Consider the following 18,931-nt stretch of genomic DNA (forward strand, 5'->3'; position numbering starts at 1 on the left):
AACTGTTCCAAGGCCTTCAGTGCATTCCTCTCGCATTACAAGTGTGGAAGCTGAGTAGCTCGTGGGTACAGAACGTCGAGTACACAACTAACAACACTAACACTGAAAAAAACCAGTACAGACAGACTAGAGATGTGCCAAGCAGTTACTTGGGCGAAACAGCTGCAGCTAGTTCCAAGGTCGCCGTGGAACTCGTTCCAAAAGCAGTTCCAGCTGCAGCTGGTTTTGGCCGCTGCAGCTGGTTTTCCCGGTCCCGCTGCAGCGGAGCTATGGCTGTAGTGGAACGAGGCAAAAGGGCGGATGAACAAAATCTCGGTTTATTGCCATAATTTGAGACGGATTAGTTTAAGCTGTTCTTGAATTAGAATATTGTTTTAAATAATGCAAAAAAAGCGGCTGTAAAGAAATCAATATCGTGTTTTGGAAATGTTGTACAAGTAATTAATAATTTTAGTTTGTCTATCTAAGGTCTAAAAATAATACGTGACAAGATCGGTATAAATTATTTTAGAGGTTCTTCATATTATGCATTTATTCATATTATACATTTTTTATTGTTAAAAAAATAATATTATTCAAACACCACTTACACTAACTCTATATAAAATTCTAAAGTTAATAGCGAAAAAATCCTGAATTAAGTTAAACACAAACAATTAATACGGTACTGATTACTGAGGAAGAGATAATTAAATTTGTATATATTATGAGCACGACTTAACTGGGACTGATGTACTTTTATTTAATTCCTGCCTGAAAAAAATAAAAAAAAACAGAAAATGATTCATTTCTTTTAAGGCATGTCAACCATATCCGCTAGTCAAACCTTTGTTTACAATAAACCAAATAAGTCAAAACGCATCAGCTGCACAGGCTAGAACTTCAATGTTTAGTGAGAGTATTAATAAACCAGCTGCAGCTGTTTTGTTGTAACTGTATGTGTTTTACAAATCCAGTTACTCCGGAACTTATCTTTAAAAATTTACAAACAGGCTGCAGCTGTTTATGCGTAACTACATTCAAATCGTTCCACCGAGCTGCAGCCGAAAAAGTAGTTCCAGTGGAACTGGAACTGGATTGTGGTTCCGCTTGGAACGGTGGAACGAGTTCCACTCTCGGAACGGTAGATAAATGTAGTTCCAGCTGAGCTGCAGCGCAGCGACACATCTCGACATCTCTAAGACAGACAGAGAAGAAAGGTTCACAGGCACAGGTTGAGGAAGAGGTTAATTAGTAATTAATTACATATTTATTTTATAGGCCAGGCCTATACTAAGTTAGACGAACTAAACTAAAATTAATTGTTGCACCGTAAGAAACCAATTTCATTACCTTCCTAGCCAACCATAAAAGGAAATTAATGCTGCTCGTTAGGTAAGTTCAGGATTGGATTAGGCCTAAATGTTGTGTCAACAGAATAGGCTAGCTTCCGGGTGAATCGGTAAACATCTCTTTACAAAGGTACTGGTAGCCTAGGTTTTGTATGTGCGCTGGCTGGCTAATAAGATTTCACTTTGTCTCAAGCCCATGTGTTGACATGTATCACAACTTAGGTCTTAGTTAGGCAACTTAGGCATAGCCTTAGATAAGAAATGGAGTACAATGTTGTCCTGTTGTCCTAACTTGCAAGCCAGCATTGGGCCTAGATTATTGTAAGTCTATTTTTTAGTTCCAAAAAACTGATTGTTGTTAGGCTCTCAGTTCCAAAATAGGCCTAACTCGTGACAAAGATAGACCTGCTTGTTATTTTGCAATCCACAGGTCTGTCCTTATTGTGTAGCCTAGGCCTAAGTTAGGGTAGACTTACGCATATGTTGGCACAAACAACCAAATGAAAATATCGATCGATTTATCGATTGGTTATTTAGGTTTAAGGGTTAACCTAACCTAACGATATAGCGAATGAAACAGTTGAATAGGCCTAATTGATAGGCTATTTTCATTCGGTTGTTTGTGCCAACAAATACATAAGTCTGCCCTAGGCCTAGCCTACTAAGTTAATGAAGAACGCTAGGTACTCACAAGACTGATAAGTTACTTAAGGTTTAAGTCCTTGTAATATCAAGTAGGCTACATTATGCAGAGGGGTCTATCCATATCAAGTGATCCAACAGGGGTTGCTTGACCATTTTTAAAATAAATTATATTTTTATCCTAGATACCTTTATCAATTCTGGGTTCAAAAGTGATTTTGAAATTTTTTTATCTATTTTGTTACTGTACTTCTACGGCGGCCATTTTTGTTTTGTGGAACACGCAAATTTTTGCTCATGTAAGGGTTTGCGTTAACTTGCACAACTCGGTAACCATGAACACTAGAGTGATGAAACAAAAAGCATTTTAATCTGGAAGAAACAACCTAAATATTATGTTCTGTACATATTTATTGAAATGTGTATCAAAAACAGTTTTAAACCCATCTCAACATTTCATAAGAAAACGGAAAAATTTCAACTTTTGAAGAAAATCTCAGACTTGATTTTGTTTGTGTGTGTAGCAACTCAGTAGAACTGTTTGTATTTCAAATATCAACCATGAGACTTAATTCCTTTAAAAGTTATCATTTTTCAAAAACTGAAATTTTTTGAAAAATTCAAATTTTGAGTCTCAATATCTTTGTTGGGACAAAGTTTAAAAATCTGAAATTTTTACCAAAAACCCCTCTTATGGTTGTTATAGGCTACTGCTGTATGAATTTCATCTTTGAGATTTACTTTTAAGCTAAGTTACAGTATCATGAAAATCGCAAAAACCCCATAAGCTCGGCCAACGCGGCTAGTACTGTAGGTAGCTTAAAAATTAATTTGTAGGTGTAGGTAATTATTTTATTTAATGTTAACTTACCTAACTTACTTTGAAGTAATGTATAGCCTTTTCTTGCAAATTTCTTGTCTTATGTGAAATTAAAAAAAAACTTTATCAGATTATTTTTATTCAGGTTTACACCTTTTTTTTCAATAGGCCTAAATATTTTGAACTCATTTATTAATTTATTGAACCACTTTCATTTTAATAAAGAATATTATAAATTTCACATACAAAAGCTGTTTGAAAGACAAGTTCTTAAAGTATACAACTTTTTTTTTTACTTGTTAGTGTTTTTTGTTCTACTTTGATCATGCTTAGGAAGTTTGGATGTTTCTTCATTCGGTTTGGGTTTGTCCTTCTAGTGGTTTTTGTCAGTTAAAAGAGATTTAATTTTCTCAAAACTTTGTTTATAGGCACCCAAGCTTGGTCTTTCTAATTTGTTTTAAAGGCGGTTGGTTGTTGGTCCTGCTGGATCTTTATTTTGATAACTGATGTCAATCACCTCTGCCACCCACCACTGTCATACACAAATGCAATAGAGTCTTCGGTATGAAGTGTAATTTTTACAGCTTTCAGTTGCTAGTGAGGTTACGAAGCACCTAACATTAATCTTTAAGCTACCTACAGTACTAGCCACGTTGGCCGAGCTTATGGGTTTTTTTTTGTGATTTTCATGATACTGAAACTTAGCTTAAAAGTAAATCTCAAAGATGAAATTCATACAGCAGTATAAAAACCATAAGAGGGGTTTTTGGTAAAAATTTCAGATTTTTAAACTTTGTCCCAACAAAGATATTGAGACTCAAAATTTGAATTTTTCAAAAAATTTCAGTCTTTGAAAAATGATAACTTTTAAAGGAATTAAGTCTCATGGTTGATATTTGAAATACAAACAGTTCTACTGAGTTGCTACACACAAAAAAAAAATCAAGTCTGGGATTTTATTCATTCCAATGGTAATACGCCTTCAAAAGTTGAAATTTTTCCGTTTTCTTATAAAATGTTGAGATGGGTTTAAAACTGTTTTTGATACACATTTCAATAAATATGTACAGAACATAATATTTAGGCTGTTTCTTCCAGATTAAAATGCTTTTTGTTTCATCACTCTAGTGTTCATGGTTACCGAGTTGTGCAAGTTAACGCAAACCCTTACATGAGCAAAAATTTGCGTGTTCCGCAAAACAAAAATGGCCGCCGTAGGAGTAACAAAAGAGATAAAAAAAAATTAAAATCACTTTTGAACCCAGAATTGATAGAGGTATCTAGGATAAAATTATTATTTATTTTAAAAATGGCCAAGCAACCAATTATTTTATTTCTGGATCACTTGATATGGATTGACCCAGAGCGGAGTTTCCTTGAATCCTTATCCCATCCTTTCTCTTTTGGTCATTGAACTTCTTCCAATCCTAGATTTACTCTGTGGCCATCAGGGTTGTCACCTTAAATCAGGAAAAAATTGGGACATTGCCCCCCTCCCTTGCTGATAATGAAAAAATCACATGAAAGTTTACTAATCGAATCGATAGATTAAATTGATATTAGCATAGCCCTGTCAAGAAACTGTAGGCCTACCCGTTTGGACGGTAATACGTATCACAAGAGAAGTTACGAGAGATTAAATGTTTAGTGGATGTGCCGGGGATTGAACCCGTCCCTCCCGCACCGAAGTCCGAGACGCTAACCACTAGGCTAGCAAGACAACCCGTTTGCGTTTGCAGACTACTTAACTTAATCAGTTCTTAAGTTAAGTTAGGCATGTGGGGAAGGTAGGTCGGGGTTTAACTAAGTCTATGCAGATTCTTGGCCGTATTAAGTGTTTTGAAATTAGGTTAGAGTAGGAAGGTAAAGTTTAGGTTAATACTTAAGGCCTAATAAGTTAGGCCTGCCGTTACAACAAAAAATTTCAATCATTTTTGAATTTGTTCCACGTAAGCCTAACTTATTTTGTTGTGTTTCACCAACTAGCCTATTTACCTAAGTTAAATTGTGCAAAAACAATCTGGAAGTAAGTTAACTAAGTTAGTCAGTTCATTATATCCTAAACTTAACCTTCCTAAATTTAACCTAGACTAATTTAAAAAAAATGTTAATACAGTCAAGTATCTGCATAAAGTCCGACCTAACTTAAATTTACTTTCTCACGTGCCTTTTCTGTCATCAAATGGGATTTAAAGAAATTGACAGGTTGGGAGAGGTTTGGTTAAAGGTTAGGTTAGCTTAGTTTAATATATATCTTAGTCCTAACAACTTTCTTACCGTTTAAACTCATGCGTAAAAAAAATTATTTTTACTTGTCATACCTCACTCAATACATAGGTCTGTACATCCTTGCTGCGACCTTTTACTGTCATACCTCACTCAATACTTAGGTCTGTTGGCTACATCCTTGCTGCGACCTTTGACCTGTCATACCTCACTCAATAGCCTACTTAGGTCTGTACATCCTTGCTGCGACCTTGTATAAAAAAAGTGGAGTCTAAACTAAGTTATTGGGTTTCTTACTTATCTTGAATTGAAATTCCTCTAGGGAGGCCTAGGGTACCCAACAAAATGGTGGGACTTCACCTGGAGAAACCCATACTCCCGCAATCTAATATACGACTTCCAACAATCGGTTACAACAGTAGTGCCAGGCAAAACCCAGCGGCAGATTAGTCTCTGTTGTACCTCTCTGCACTTCCTTCCAACACACTGTAACCCTTCACTCGCCTGCGTTGATTATATTTCCTTTTCCAAAACTTTGCTTCGTCTATTTCAACTACTTCACCTGGCCCGCCTAATCGATTTAGCGAATTTCCCTTGTACCATTGATACCAACAAAAGATCTAGAACAAAAATATTATTAAATCCTGCCATCCTACAGATTGAATTTTAATTATTTTCTTAAGTTGTTTACACATAGGCCACTCCTAGGTTAAATTTTCCTATTTTTCTAAATAATAACGATTAGGTACTTTACAAATTATTTTTCTTCACTTTCAATAAAATAAATTCATCTATCTATCATTGAAATTAAAAAAAAAAAAAAATTATAAGTAGTCAGGACCAGTGCAACCATGTGACCAGGGTATTTATGCTTTATGCTCAGACCTGGGTATTTATGGTGATTATACCGAGAAGTAAAATGCTAGTAGTGTCCATATGAAATTTTATTTAACACATTTTATTATCATTTTACTATCCTTACAGGGTAATAATTGCAAAAAAACATCTCAATCTTCTCTAACTTTAATACAAATTATAAATACCCAGTTTTTGGGTATTTACCCGGGACATGTTAGATTATTTAAATAGGGATGATATCGACCTCCGATCCCAATAATTGGCAGACTAAACAGTAGTCCTACAAGCCAAACAAAGAAAGAAAATTGATTTTTAAGTCTCAGCAAAAATCAAAACACGGCTAACTTGCACAGTCTGCATAAAACTTAGAATATAAAAGGCACATCATGAGAACATTGATTTAAGGTCAACTTTGAGTTATTGAGGCTTGTGAAGAAAAAACTTCAAGTACTAGAGGAGCAGTATTTTGATCGCAAAACGGTAAAATTTTACTTATCAAGGTTATAGGCCTATTAAAAACCTTCAACTAATAAAGTAACTAATTTAGCAACGTGATTAACGCAGTTGTGCCTAAACACATTTAAGGGGATTATGAAAAATTGAGTAAGGAATTGGAGAAATCAATGTTTGAGTTATTAAGGTTGTACTGTTTCACAGCTAGATGCATACTAAGTATAAATCACTTTTGATGTCACTATGATAGGCATTAGTGATGGACAAGACCCAAAACTTCAAGAAGCTTTGGGCTGGATTGAAATACGTACGGGATATTTTCGAGACAAGATTTAAAAAAAATTAATTAATATTTTTTATTTAAAATAAAAAAAAAAATTTCAAAATTAAAATTTTAAATATTTTTAAATTTTTAAATTTAAATATTAAAAAAAAACTTTGCAAAGGCATTTATATTTAATTATTTACATAGAAATATTGCTTCAATCTATCTATATAAATAAAAGGCAAAGCCCTCACTGACTGACTGACTGACTGACTGACTCACTCACTCACTCACTCACTCATCACTAATTCTCCCACTTCCCACTTACCTAGGAGGCTGAAATTTGGTACACTGATTCTTTAGGCATTAAATAGGAAAACTAAGTGGTTTTTATTCTGATCGGACTCTCGGGCTCCGCCCCAGTGGCTCTGGAGTTTCCCATGTTAACCTAATGAGTACTCATATTTAAATGGAATTAATGAATCATAACAGCTGTTTCAATTAAACAAGTTGGTTCTGTTCTATGATGTTCAATAGCATTAAAGTTACAAGGATTACCAACAGAGTGCAGCACTATTATTTTTTTTTAATATTTGACAACAGCTAATTTGAAACCAAAAGGTGAGTGAGCGTAGCGAACGAACTTCAACCCAGAGGCGAGGTAGCGTAGCGAACGAGCTAACCTGAAGGCAAGTGAGCGCAGCGAACGAGCTCCAACCGTAAAGGTGAGTGAGCTTAGCGAACGAACTTCAACCAGGACATGTGAGCGCAGCGAACGAGCTCCAACCTAAAGGTGAGTGAGCATAGCGAACGAACTTCAACCAGGACGTGATTTAGCCATGCGAACGAGCTCACATATGAAGTTAAACGGGGCAAAGCCCGCGGGTACAGCTAGTTCTATATATAATTCAGTTTTAAAAATCTTTGTACAACTAAATCTAGAGTTTTACTGGACCGATTTTATTAATTAATGGGTCGTTGGAAAGCTTAGGTCGTGAAGATTTGCAAATAATTATGAAAATTTGTTTTTGTTATGATTTTTTGGTGCAAAATTTTAAAAAACATATTTTCCATAAGAAATACATTGAAAACTGTGTTTTTTACACTTTTTATTTGGGTCCCGAACTAGAATTGCAGTTCCTCCATGTGCAGTGTTGTCAGGATGACTAGTGTAGTACAATTTGTAATATGGAATTTTGAAATAGGTTCTATCTGTAAAATGAGTTTCCGAAATAAGCAATACGTCTAATTTGTGTTGAGTAATGAATAATTGAACCTCTTGGCTGTGCTGAGCCAAGCCATTAGCATTCCATAATGCCACTTTAAGGAGAATATTCATTTTAGGCGGGCAATAACGGTAGTAAAGTATTAATCTGTTCTGCTTGTTTAGATAATATGCTCTCAAAACGTGAAAAACAATTTTTTATAGTGTCAGACAGATTGTGAGATTTTGTGGTTTGTTCACTAACATGATGATGACTGGAGTGACCAACTTCACTACCATTCCGCGCAGTTTGAGCAAATGTTATCCCTTCTTTTACTAATGAACTTTTAGGTAAGGTATTACTGGTATTAGAATAGTGATGTGGGCCGGGTAAATACCCAGTGGGTAGGTAAATATAAATTGGGTATTTACCCCAGGCCCGGGTAAATACCCAAAAACTGGGTATTTATAATTCGAAGTGACTATTCGCACGTCAAAATGCTCCACAGCCCGTTCCCGTTCCAGTTCCATAATATTACAAAATAATGCAACGGGAACTTTCAGAATGTTCAGTTTCGTTTCAGTTACTGTACTTCTAAGTTTTGAAGCCTTGAAACATTCAAGAACAATCGATGGAGCCAGAAATAAAGGTGTTAAAAGTAGAAAAAAACACTTAATGATAATTTGAAATATTATCAATTGACTTACAGATGAATACACAGTGGTACAAGGAAAAGTACAAGCTCGGGAAAGCAGCCAAATCAAAAATAATAAGATTTTAAGTACCGGTAGGCCAATTAAAATTTTACTTATTAGCTTACACTGTAAATGTTAAGCTTTAGACCGATGACAGCCTGGTGATTTACTAATATTATATCCTAATGCCTAGCCTACTTCTGGGCTATCTAGGCCAACATAGGCCTACCAATATTAGGCCCTACCTTTTATAGGCCTAGCCTTTGATATGGTAAAGGTAAAGTAGGCTAACATAAGGCCTATGCTTAAGTTTTTTACGATTCCTATATTCAATCTTCTAATGTGTATTTCTAATAAACATTTTATTTATTGGCCAGCACCTATATTTTTGATTGCTTATAACCTCTTTGGCTCTGTTCAACTCTTTTATCGTTCCCTCTACGAAGTTGATCCCATCCATTTCGATTTTGGCTAATATAATGGCTAATATGAGGTACTACCGGTTACCGTTCCTAATACTAGGATATCTTTGTGTGCAACCTGTTCCCAAACAGCTATAACAGTTACTAGATTATAAACGTAATGTGACGTCATTTGGAGCTGACGTGCGTGGTAGCGGCGCACGTCTGACGTGCGAATAGCCACTGCCTTTATAATTTGTATTAAAGTTAGAGAAGATTGAGATTTTTTTTGCAATTATTACCCTGTAAGGATAGTAAAATGATAATAAAATGTGTTAAACAAAATTTCATATGATGGACACTACTAGCATTTTACTTCTCGGTATAATCCCCATAAATACCCAGGTCTGAGCATAAAGCATAAATACCCTGGTCGCATGGTTGCACTGGTCCTTATGCAAACTATGTAATCAATTAACTCAATAACGGCTGAACATATTGAATAACGGCGAGTGGTCCGGAGTGTGGGAACTGTTAATGACGATTAGATTAAGGTACAGTATCTGTTATCCTAAAATGCTATGGGAAGGGAGGGAAACAGGTCCGTGACGTAGGAAGTCGTGATGGAAGCAGTAAAAGTGAGCGGTCCGGAGTGTGGGAACTGTTTATGACAATTAGATTAAGGTATCCACAATCTTAAAATGCTATGGGAAGGGAGGGAAATAGGTCCGCGGCTTAGGAAGTGGTGAAGGAAGTAGTAAAGGCAATTAGTACGGAGTATGGGAACTGTTTATGACGATTAGATTAAGGTATCTACAATTCTAAAATGCTATGGGAAGGGAGGGAAACAGGTCCGCGGCGTAGGAAGTGGTGAAGGAAGTAGTAAAGGCGAGTAGTCCGGAGTGTGGGAACTGTTAATGACGATTAGATTAAGGTATCTGTTATCCTAAAATGCTATGAGAAGGGAAGGAAACAATGACGTAGGAAATGGTGAAGGAAGTAGTAAAGGCTGGCATCGCAGAGTGGGGGAATGATTTTCCCCGAGCAAAGCTCGGTCTCCAGGTACTTAGTTTATAAACAGTAAAAGAGAGTATTCAAAACTATAGAAACTGTATTTTCGAAGCAGGAATTCAGTATTTTCAAATATTATTAACGGTAGCCTATCCTAAATAAATACAGTGATTTGCTGGGCTTGCACACTAAAGTCCAGTTGCGACTACAATAAATAAATAATTACCTAGGATTTTATAGAAGTCCACTTTAACCAAGGCGTGTAAATAATTGGTTAGGCTTGTACAGTTACGATTACGATGCGTAGGCCTAATGCCTAGACTGCTAGGCCTATACAGAAGTTCAGTTATAGCTATTTATTATAATTAAATATTTAACTAAACTTGTTAACTTGTGTTGTCCAATTTATAACTTATAAGTGTGGAAATAATTTTCTCTGTGCAGATATACAGACACAGTTACAATTACACATGCCAATGTTGTAAATATATGTTCAGTAATTTATGTCTGTTTGTTTAAATGTATATATTTTTTATTTGAAAGTCTGACGCCATCAATCCCTTTTGGGTAAAAGATGAAGATAATAAGGTAATAATTACAAAAAGTAGAGCCTAGACTGCTTGGTCTGTACGGGAGTCCAGTTATAAAATAAGCGTGATTTAATATTCCTATTTTTTCCGTAATACTATAAGATGAATTATTACAGCTAACAGAACAGCATGTTGGCAATTTTATGTCAGGTTGAAAATTTAGTACAACCCAATAAATAGGCTTTACATCAACACAGTGCAGGTTCTCAAATTAAATTGCCATAGCCTAATATAAAAACGTCTTTTATATTTGATTTTAATAATTTTGTTGTACAGTAGCTTATTATGCATATAGAGTATTTTACTTAATCATGCTGTAATTTAGCATGAGGAATAAATATATTCTTGTTTAATTCATCAATTCTCTATCCAGTGCCGTCTTTAAAATCTAATCTATTTTTTGAATACAGTAGGCCTATTTTGGCAAAGGGGCGGAGCTAGCGCAAACGTCACCAATTCAATGCCACTAGCGTCGCGGCAACCACCATCTTTTTCAGGGTATCATCAGCTCGTGAAATTAGCCACGCCTTATTACCTGTGGTGACCATTGACTATGGTATTGCTATATATAGTCAGTCACCTTCTGTCATTCTGTTCGCTGAGCAAAGTTTACTGATTGGCTAAATGTTTTAGTTGGAGAAAATGAGAAGGAAGCCTATAGGCCTATTACATAAATGGGAGCTAAACAAACATTAGGATATTGACAAAATAATACTTATCTTTATGCTATTACAAACACACAGATTTACTATTACTCATATATACAAGTAAAAATCAATGACCTAATAGAAACAGCAGACTGGATTCATATTTCCTTCAACTCTTCCAACCAACCACGAGAATTCAATTGGATTGTTGTTATGGTGACGTCATCATGTATTCAATTTGAATCATGAAAACAAATTAAAGTTATTTGTTTATATCAAAGCTTGCTTACTCCGCTCAATTGGCGGACCTGAGGCCGCATGCCTAGTTTAACTTTCATAACCTTGCTGATAATGAAAAATTGAATGAAGGTTTACTAATAAAAAAAATAGTTCTGTTCATAAAATAAAATTACAAATGCCTAAAATTCAATTTTATAATTTTAAATTATAAAATTAAACTGTCATATTAACCTAACCAAACCAACCAAACTTGCTGATAATGAAAATATCGAATAAAGGTTTACTAATCAAAAATAGTTCCGATCATAAAATTATAAATGCCTCAAATTCCAACAAATTCAACCAGGACGTGATTGAGCCATGCGAATACTTATGAAGTTAAGCGGGGCAAAGCCCGTGGGTACAGCTAGTAGTCTATATAAATAAATCATTGTAAGTATCATTGTAATACAATTTTACCTTATTCTGTTCATAAAACTGTCAGATCATTTTGTAACACCCACTTTTACCACTTAGATGTGTATCGTATTGGTAAGCATATATTTTGGAAAGATGTGTATTGTATTGGTATTCATATATTTTGGAAGGATTAGGCCTATTAGATGTATTTTCTTAGTCTTATAGTTACAGTTTATAATTCCAATTATTTTTATATTGCTGAGGAATCTTCCAATCTAGGAATCATGAGCTTCGCAAATCTTGTAAAAAACTATGAAGCCAAAGGAAAAATTAAGTTGAATCCTGGACAGTGTACGGGCAAAGTTGAAGTAAAAGATGAACGACTGTCAGCATCCAAATATGCCCCACCTGTGGGAAAAGGTGCTGAATATGTTTGCTCATTAAAGACCAAGGAGAAAGAGTATATGGAGGTAAAGTAAAATATCATACTACAATATTATTTAAACAATATCATATGCCACAGTATCACAAACTGTAAAATGAGTAGGGTATTATTGCTTGCACTTTTTCTTCATAAATGATGCCAACTACAGTCCTTATTTTGTTTTTTCTGACAGATCCTCTGGTTTTAAAGAAAAACTTAATTTTGCTATAAGGCTGAATTAAAACTCATAATATTTTAACTTACCTACTTTGTATGGTCGCCATTTAATAAGAAAGTATTAAAGTATTAACATTTTGGTTTACAAAATTGTGATAGAGTAACACAATAACAATGAGCGTGTTCTGAGAAATGCACAGTTTAACCATTTCATTGTACCAGTAAATTATTCACGAGTGTACTAGATTGAAATTTCCTCGTCCTTTTTACACTTGGCCTACTTGTTATGAACTCCCTTAATCTTTAACTGATTAATCCTGACTACTGGATTTAAAAAATACAAACAATTTTTTGCAAATGGTTTTAAATATTAAATACTCTTAGTACCAAGGGGTTTGATGTGAACAGTGGAAACAATTACAACTGGTACCGTATTAAGTTATTTACATACCATTTTTAAAACTAACCTTTTCAATTCAATTTTTTTATCGAAAAGATTCACTTTAGCACATAGTTTACTTTACAGCACTAGTGTAGTAAACTAACAGACAAAAATTTTTTACTTCGAGGTTCAAGGATTTAGAGAAAAGAAGCAAAACTTTAATGCTTCAAACCCCAAATTAAAAATAAACTATTCCAATACTTTAATTTAGTACAAGCTGCTATACCCGCGCTTTGCAACGGGAAGAAAATGTGACCTAGAGAGCTATTAAAGTGGTGCTGATGTGTGTTTTAAAATACAGCAACTCTATGATTAAGTTTGAAAATATAAACTGATTTAAAAACGTAAACCTACTTACTTTCAAACCCCTACTTTTGATGTTAATAGACCCGTAAGAATATGACAACATACCTTAGTGTATAGCAATAGCATCAATTGCTTCATATTGGTGCTTCATGAATGACATGTTTTACCATAATAATTATTCAATTTTAGTCAAGCCTCTTCACATATAAATTAAAAAATGAAACTTTGAGCAATACTACAAAACGTATACAACCTCACTTTAAAACCAAACATAACCCTCATTAATCTACATTAAGCGTCACAAACATCTTATTCGAGTAAATAAACAAACACCAGTTCATTGTACTGACCAGCTGTTTTATTAACTAAATTAAATTAAATCATTTAAACTGTGGAAGCATGCCAGGCGTAGCCCTTTGGAAACCAGCCTGTGGGGCAGGGCCCTTAGGAAATTTGTCCATATCAATACTTTTCGGCAAATCTACACACTCTAAGCTTCATTTTGATGTGCCATATGCCTATATTTTTTTTTCGGTAAATGACCTTAACCGTTTACATAAAATTTGATTGTATCACTTTAATAATATAATAGATAGCTAATAAATATGTAATGCCTATTTGTCTAATTGTTCTTGAAACCGTAGCTATGGTGAGAATGCTGCTAGCAGTAACTATTCCCTGAAAGAATACCAGAAAGAGCATAAGTAATGAAGCTTTACAAAAGTTGTTAAAAATGGTCATAGGTTGCGTAGATAACCTTGACACTTTTTAATTTAAAATTTCTACTTGTGTCATAAAGACTATATCCACACAATTGTTGCATAACTACTAATATTATTATTTTTATCTTAATTTACAATCATAAAAAAAATAAAGTTAACATGCACTTTTTATGCTAGGTATTATATAAGTTGACAAGTATTGTCTGTGTGCTGAGTGTTGTGTTTAGCAATATGTAGCCTATACGTAATCTTTACTCAATGATTATATTTCCATGAAAGTCTTGTCATTTTGATTCAGAGTAACTGGCACAAGACTTGATAAGTTTTGTAAATAGTGCAATTTTGGTCGTCAGTTTGGGGATACAGATAAGGTTTTGTTAGCTTGTAGAGTATTTGGTTTTTGCTATGATGCAAAAAGCCTATATAGAATCAGCTAAATAGATACATTGTTGATCAAAATTGTGAAGTATAAAAGAAAATATAGAAAATAGACAAAGCTTATCCAAAATATACAATTTGTTCACAGCACAATTTAGTAGTTTAGTAGGTATAAAGGAGAGGAAAGGTAATTGTTAAAAAAAGAGCTTTTAATTATGAGTGTCCTGTATAAAAAAGTCAAAACTCACATTTCTGAGTACTGTACTTTGTTTATTGCTGTAGATGAAGAACGCCTCGAAAAACCAAGGCATTAGAAGAGTGGATGTGACAAACGGAGAGACTAATGAGAGAGAAACAGCAAACGAACTGACCTCCGTTGGGACTGCGCTCAGTGTACGAGACCTGGACAGAGAAGAACTTACTCAAGTCTACAGCAGATATCAGTTTGATCCTGTGGAGCCCAATGAACAGCTGGAAAACATCCACAGTAAAAAAGAAGAGGTATTGTTTGAATAAAGTTTGAAGTAATTTTTTTTTATTGGACAAATAGTTTTTAATGTGAGAATTGTTTTACCTTAAGACTGATAACAAGAGTTTAATTAATAACAATGCAATTCCCGATACTCTTAACACAAGATACACCATAATTTTTACAGCAATAGGGGTTATACCGTTTAGTTTAGAGTGAAAAAGACTATAACATAGCCTACTAAACACTGTATTTATAAAAATTGTTTTTGGCCATTTTCATAAAATTATATTTTTTTGGTATTTTATGGATTGTAACCTGCATCTGGCGAACAACTAGGCTATTGACTAGTCCCTAAAACTATTGCCTCCACTGGCAAACGACTAGTCACTAGTCGATTTGAGCAATTTTTTAACTGCTAAGTTTTAACAGAAAACATCACTTTATTAGATATTGCTTTATATAATTTTGCACAAGAGATTCTAACGTTTATTTTGATATATGGTTTGTGTAGTTACTGTGATGTAACAATACTTTAAAAGTTGAGAACAAAAACATAGAATGACGCAACTGTGTGTTTAATGCTGTGTGACGTAAAATTCACTCTTATATTCTTTACATAAATAATGATAAATATGACTTATAGCGAATTTTCCTATAGGGAAGTTGCTATTACCATAGGTGGCACGGTAAGACCTAGGCCCGGGACCGATTTATTTTTCATTTTTATGTCCCCAGAGGCTATGAACACCATTCGTTCAAATTTCTATATATATACATATCTAAAAAAAAACACTAAGTGGTAACACTTTCCCCGCCAAGTCAGCAATCCAAAAAAGATAATAAATCATTACTACTTTTCCGCCAAGAAAAACAATGTAATGTATGTAAGTTTGGCAACTTGGTGGCAGACTTTTGATGGGTTTTTTCATTTAAGTTACGTTCGTGGATAATTTCACAAATCAACTTCTCTAATTAATTAGTCCAACTAAGTGTAATAATTTCGAGGTAATCAGTAAATATAAAACCATCACTATTATGATTTTATGAAATGCGGCACAAATAAGGTCAAATTTTGTAAAATAAATTCTCACCTAGCAATGTACTAATGGGAGAGATACCTGCTCAATGAAACTAGTTTTATGGTATTTTTTAAAGTGATCGAGCAAAAGTCTGCCGCCAAGCTCCCAAACTTACATACATTACATTGTTTTTCTTGGCGGAAAAGTAATGATTTATTATCTTTTTTGGATTGCTGACTTGGCGGGGAAAGTGTTACCACTTAGTGGTTTTTTGTTAGATTTTATTTATTTTTGTAGAAAATTAACAATAAAAATCCTCTTTTCTCTGATATATAGATGACGGCACAACTACATCTCATTTAATTTCAATAATATTGTTTGTGTAGAACTAAATTCTAAATTTTTGGTCTTACCTGTTTTAAACCGATTAAAAACTTTTTGACACACGTACCAAAATTACTATTTAACAAACCCCCTGGGCTTAAACTCAGTTTCAAATTTCATTAATGGTCATCTTGAACAACATAAAATGCGTTGGTGTTACATAAGTGTTCTAATAATTAAACCCATATATCGAAAGGCTAGTGTAAATTGAGCCCTTATTAGAGAAGTAAAAATGTAATCAAACAGATTAGGTTTGTTAGAAATAGCATAAGGCAAAACAAATATTGAAAAACTCATTTATCCTAAATTTACATATCACTTTTTAATTGCTTGTTTAACATATGTAGAGTGATTTTCCCGATTGTTTTATTTTTTTTAGTGTATCAAACATAAAACAAACCTTAGTACTAGTACTAAGTTTCAAGTTCCTAGGTTTCATATGTTTTGATAAGTAGTATTAAACTGTTAAAAATGACGAGCTGCTGTACCAGTGTACCATCTGTACACTGCATTTTTCAATGGAAAGTATCGGGGAATATCACTTCTCTAAGTAATTTTATATAGTAAGTAGTTCAAATCATTTGGTATACCGGTACCTAAAAAAATACTTTATAAAAGTTTTAAAATAATTTTTCAGCTGTTGCTATGGATTTCTCTAACATTTAAATTAATTGAGATTTAATCGCAGCTGGTCCTTCTTTTGTTTTGATTTTAATCCCATGTTATTTAAATGGGCCAAAATCGTACTTTGAGTGCTTGCCAAGGGTTTATGGGTCAACGCACCGACTTGAGACCCTCAAAAGGCACATCTACACGTTAAAGGCTTTCAAACAACATAAAAAACTTTAAAATTGAGCCAGTGGTTTGGGCTGTAGGTCCGTCAACATTCAAGGAGAAGAAGGAGAACACGGAAAATTTGCAAATTTTCAAACTAGTTTTTCTTGGCTCAAACACAACTGTTTTTTTAATTATTTTTTTAATTTTGTTGAGAATGAGTGCCCCTATCCAGTAGACGAATAACTATTTTAATAGCTTTTGTTTCTTCAGAGCTATAGACGAGTAAAAAAGCCACTTTGTCACGTCATGTATATATACACTGCAGCAGCTGTGTACCGCTGGGGGACTTGGCGGGGCGGAACGCTGCCGCGTTCTTTAATCCAAATACTATGTAGGCTATGGGGGGGGGGGGGGGGGGGGGGAGAAAGTAAAAAACAAAAAGGTCAAAATATGACATCCTCATTTATAAGTATTATCATAATCAATAGAGATGGGGCCGCCACCAGGGTGTGTATTTGAACTCAAATATAAGTGAATGACAGTGGCGTAGCGGTAAGCACTAGGGACGGGAGTGGCGCCCGTCTAGGATATTTTTTTTACATTGTTGTCAAGCGTTGTAGGGGCGGAAGGAAGGGAGGGGAGGGGGGATTCACTGATCAGTCAAATAAATAAGTGAATACTGAATACTACTGTAGTGATTCGTGAGGTTATGTTTATTGTGCCGCGCACGCCGGTATTCATTTATTAATATACTACTGTTTCTTTAGAAGTGTTGTTTAGTGTCAATAATGAACTATGAATTCGGTTAAAAATATTTCTACAAAGTATGTGGGGTGGTGAGGTGGTAAGTATTGAGCAGAGAGTTGATTTAAAGCTGCAAGGCCCACCAAAACCCGATTTAGTTCTTACATAATATCGAAAAGCCTGTAAACGTAGGAAAGGATGTATTTTTGTACTGTTCAATTCCCAAACGGGCATTATATTCTAACAAAGTGCACCGACATAAACGTCACCGACATCAACCCGCCATTTGTAAATTTGCGTCCTTTGCTCAGTTCCCGCTGTTTACTTGCACTTGGTAAAGCTATCCTGTTTTGAGGAGATTTCTAAGTAAGGATAAGTTCCGTCCAATGAACTTAATTTAAATTCATGTTTTTATATTCGAACACCCTAATCAAATGCTGTAGGTTAAATATAATAAACCCAATAAAAATACCAATTTATGTTTTACAAATTATTATGTCCATATTTTGTATAAAAACGATTGTTTTACAGTTATTATTTTTTTAAATATATACTTTTTGGAGGGTATGGGGTATTCCATACCCCCCGATACTGGGGGTGGGGGAAGGGCTTGGGCCATCCCTGCTCCAGGGCGCCCCAAACCTGGCTACGCCACTGGTGAATGATGATATCTTTGTTATCAATAACTAATTTTGGTATACAAAATTAATATTTATTATATTTTAAAATAACCAGGAGATTAGAAGCTACGTGGAAAAATAATTCTCTTTTCTGTTCTTAGATAATGAGTATAATAAATTGTAATACAGTCTGCATCATCAAAGGACATACTGGATGTGGGAAAAGTACACAGATTCCTCAGTTTATTCTTGACTCACATGTAAAGCAGCAGAAATATTGCAACATAGTAGTGACTCAGCCTCGCCGTATGGCTGCCATCAGCATTGCACGACGAGTGTGTGAAGAGAGAGGCTGGGATGTTGGAGGCATTGTCGGCTATCAGGTACTCCTCCCAACTTACTATGTAACTGTCTATATTCAGATGTTGGAGGCATTGTTGGCTATCAGGTACTCCTCCCAACTTACTATGTAACTGTCTATATTCAGATTACTTAACACTAACATTGCAACATAGTAGTGACTCAGCCTCGCAGTATGGGTACCATCAGCATTGCACGACGAGTGTGTGCAGAGTCAGGGGTCTCAATCCCGGGCCTTCAATCCAATCCTGGGATTTCGAGATTCGTCTCAGCCGATCCCGGGATCAATCCCGGGATCAATCCCGGGATTATATAATTTTATG

General features: G+C 34.7%; 1 protein-coding gene across 1 annotated transcript in view; it reads left to right on the plus strand.

Moving 5' to 3' along the window:
• Window positions 1–1,190: 1,190 nt before the first annotated feature.
• The window catches only part of LOC128987429 (probable ATP-dependent RNA helicase spindle-E), a 274,025-nt gene continuing 256,284 nt past the window's right edge, over window positions 1,191–18,931 (plus strand). Inside the window, exons 1-4 of the mRNA XM_054408268.1 lie at window positions 1,191–1,374; window positions 12,063–12,253; window positions 14,515–14,733; window positions 18,410–18,631. Coding sequence (XP_054264243.1) covers window positions 12,068–12,253; window positions 14,515–14,733; window positions 18,410–18,631 — 627 coding nt within the window. The 5' untranslated portion in view covers window positions 1,191–1,374; window positions 12,063–12,067. The remainder of the gene's footprint in view (window positions 1,375–12,062; window positions 12,254–14,514; window positions 14,734–18,409; window positions 18,632–18,931) is intronic.

This window comes from Macrosteles quadrilineatus, unplaced genomic scaffold (genome assembly GCF_028750875.1).
Source record: "Macrosteles quadrilineatus isolate MER2022 unplaced genomic scaffold, UCM_ALF_1.0 Scaffold_2__2_contigs__length_208266976, whole genome shotgun sequence".
NCBI classification, from domain to species: domain Eukaryota; kingdom Metazoa; phylum Arthropoda; class Insecta; order Hemiptera; family Cicadellidae; genus Macrosteles; species Macrosteles quadrilineatus.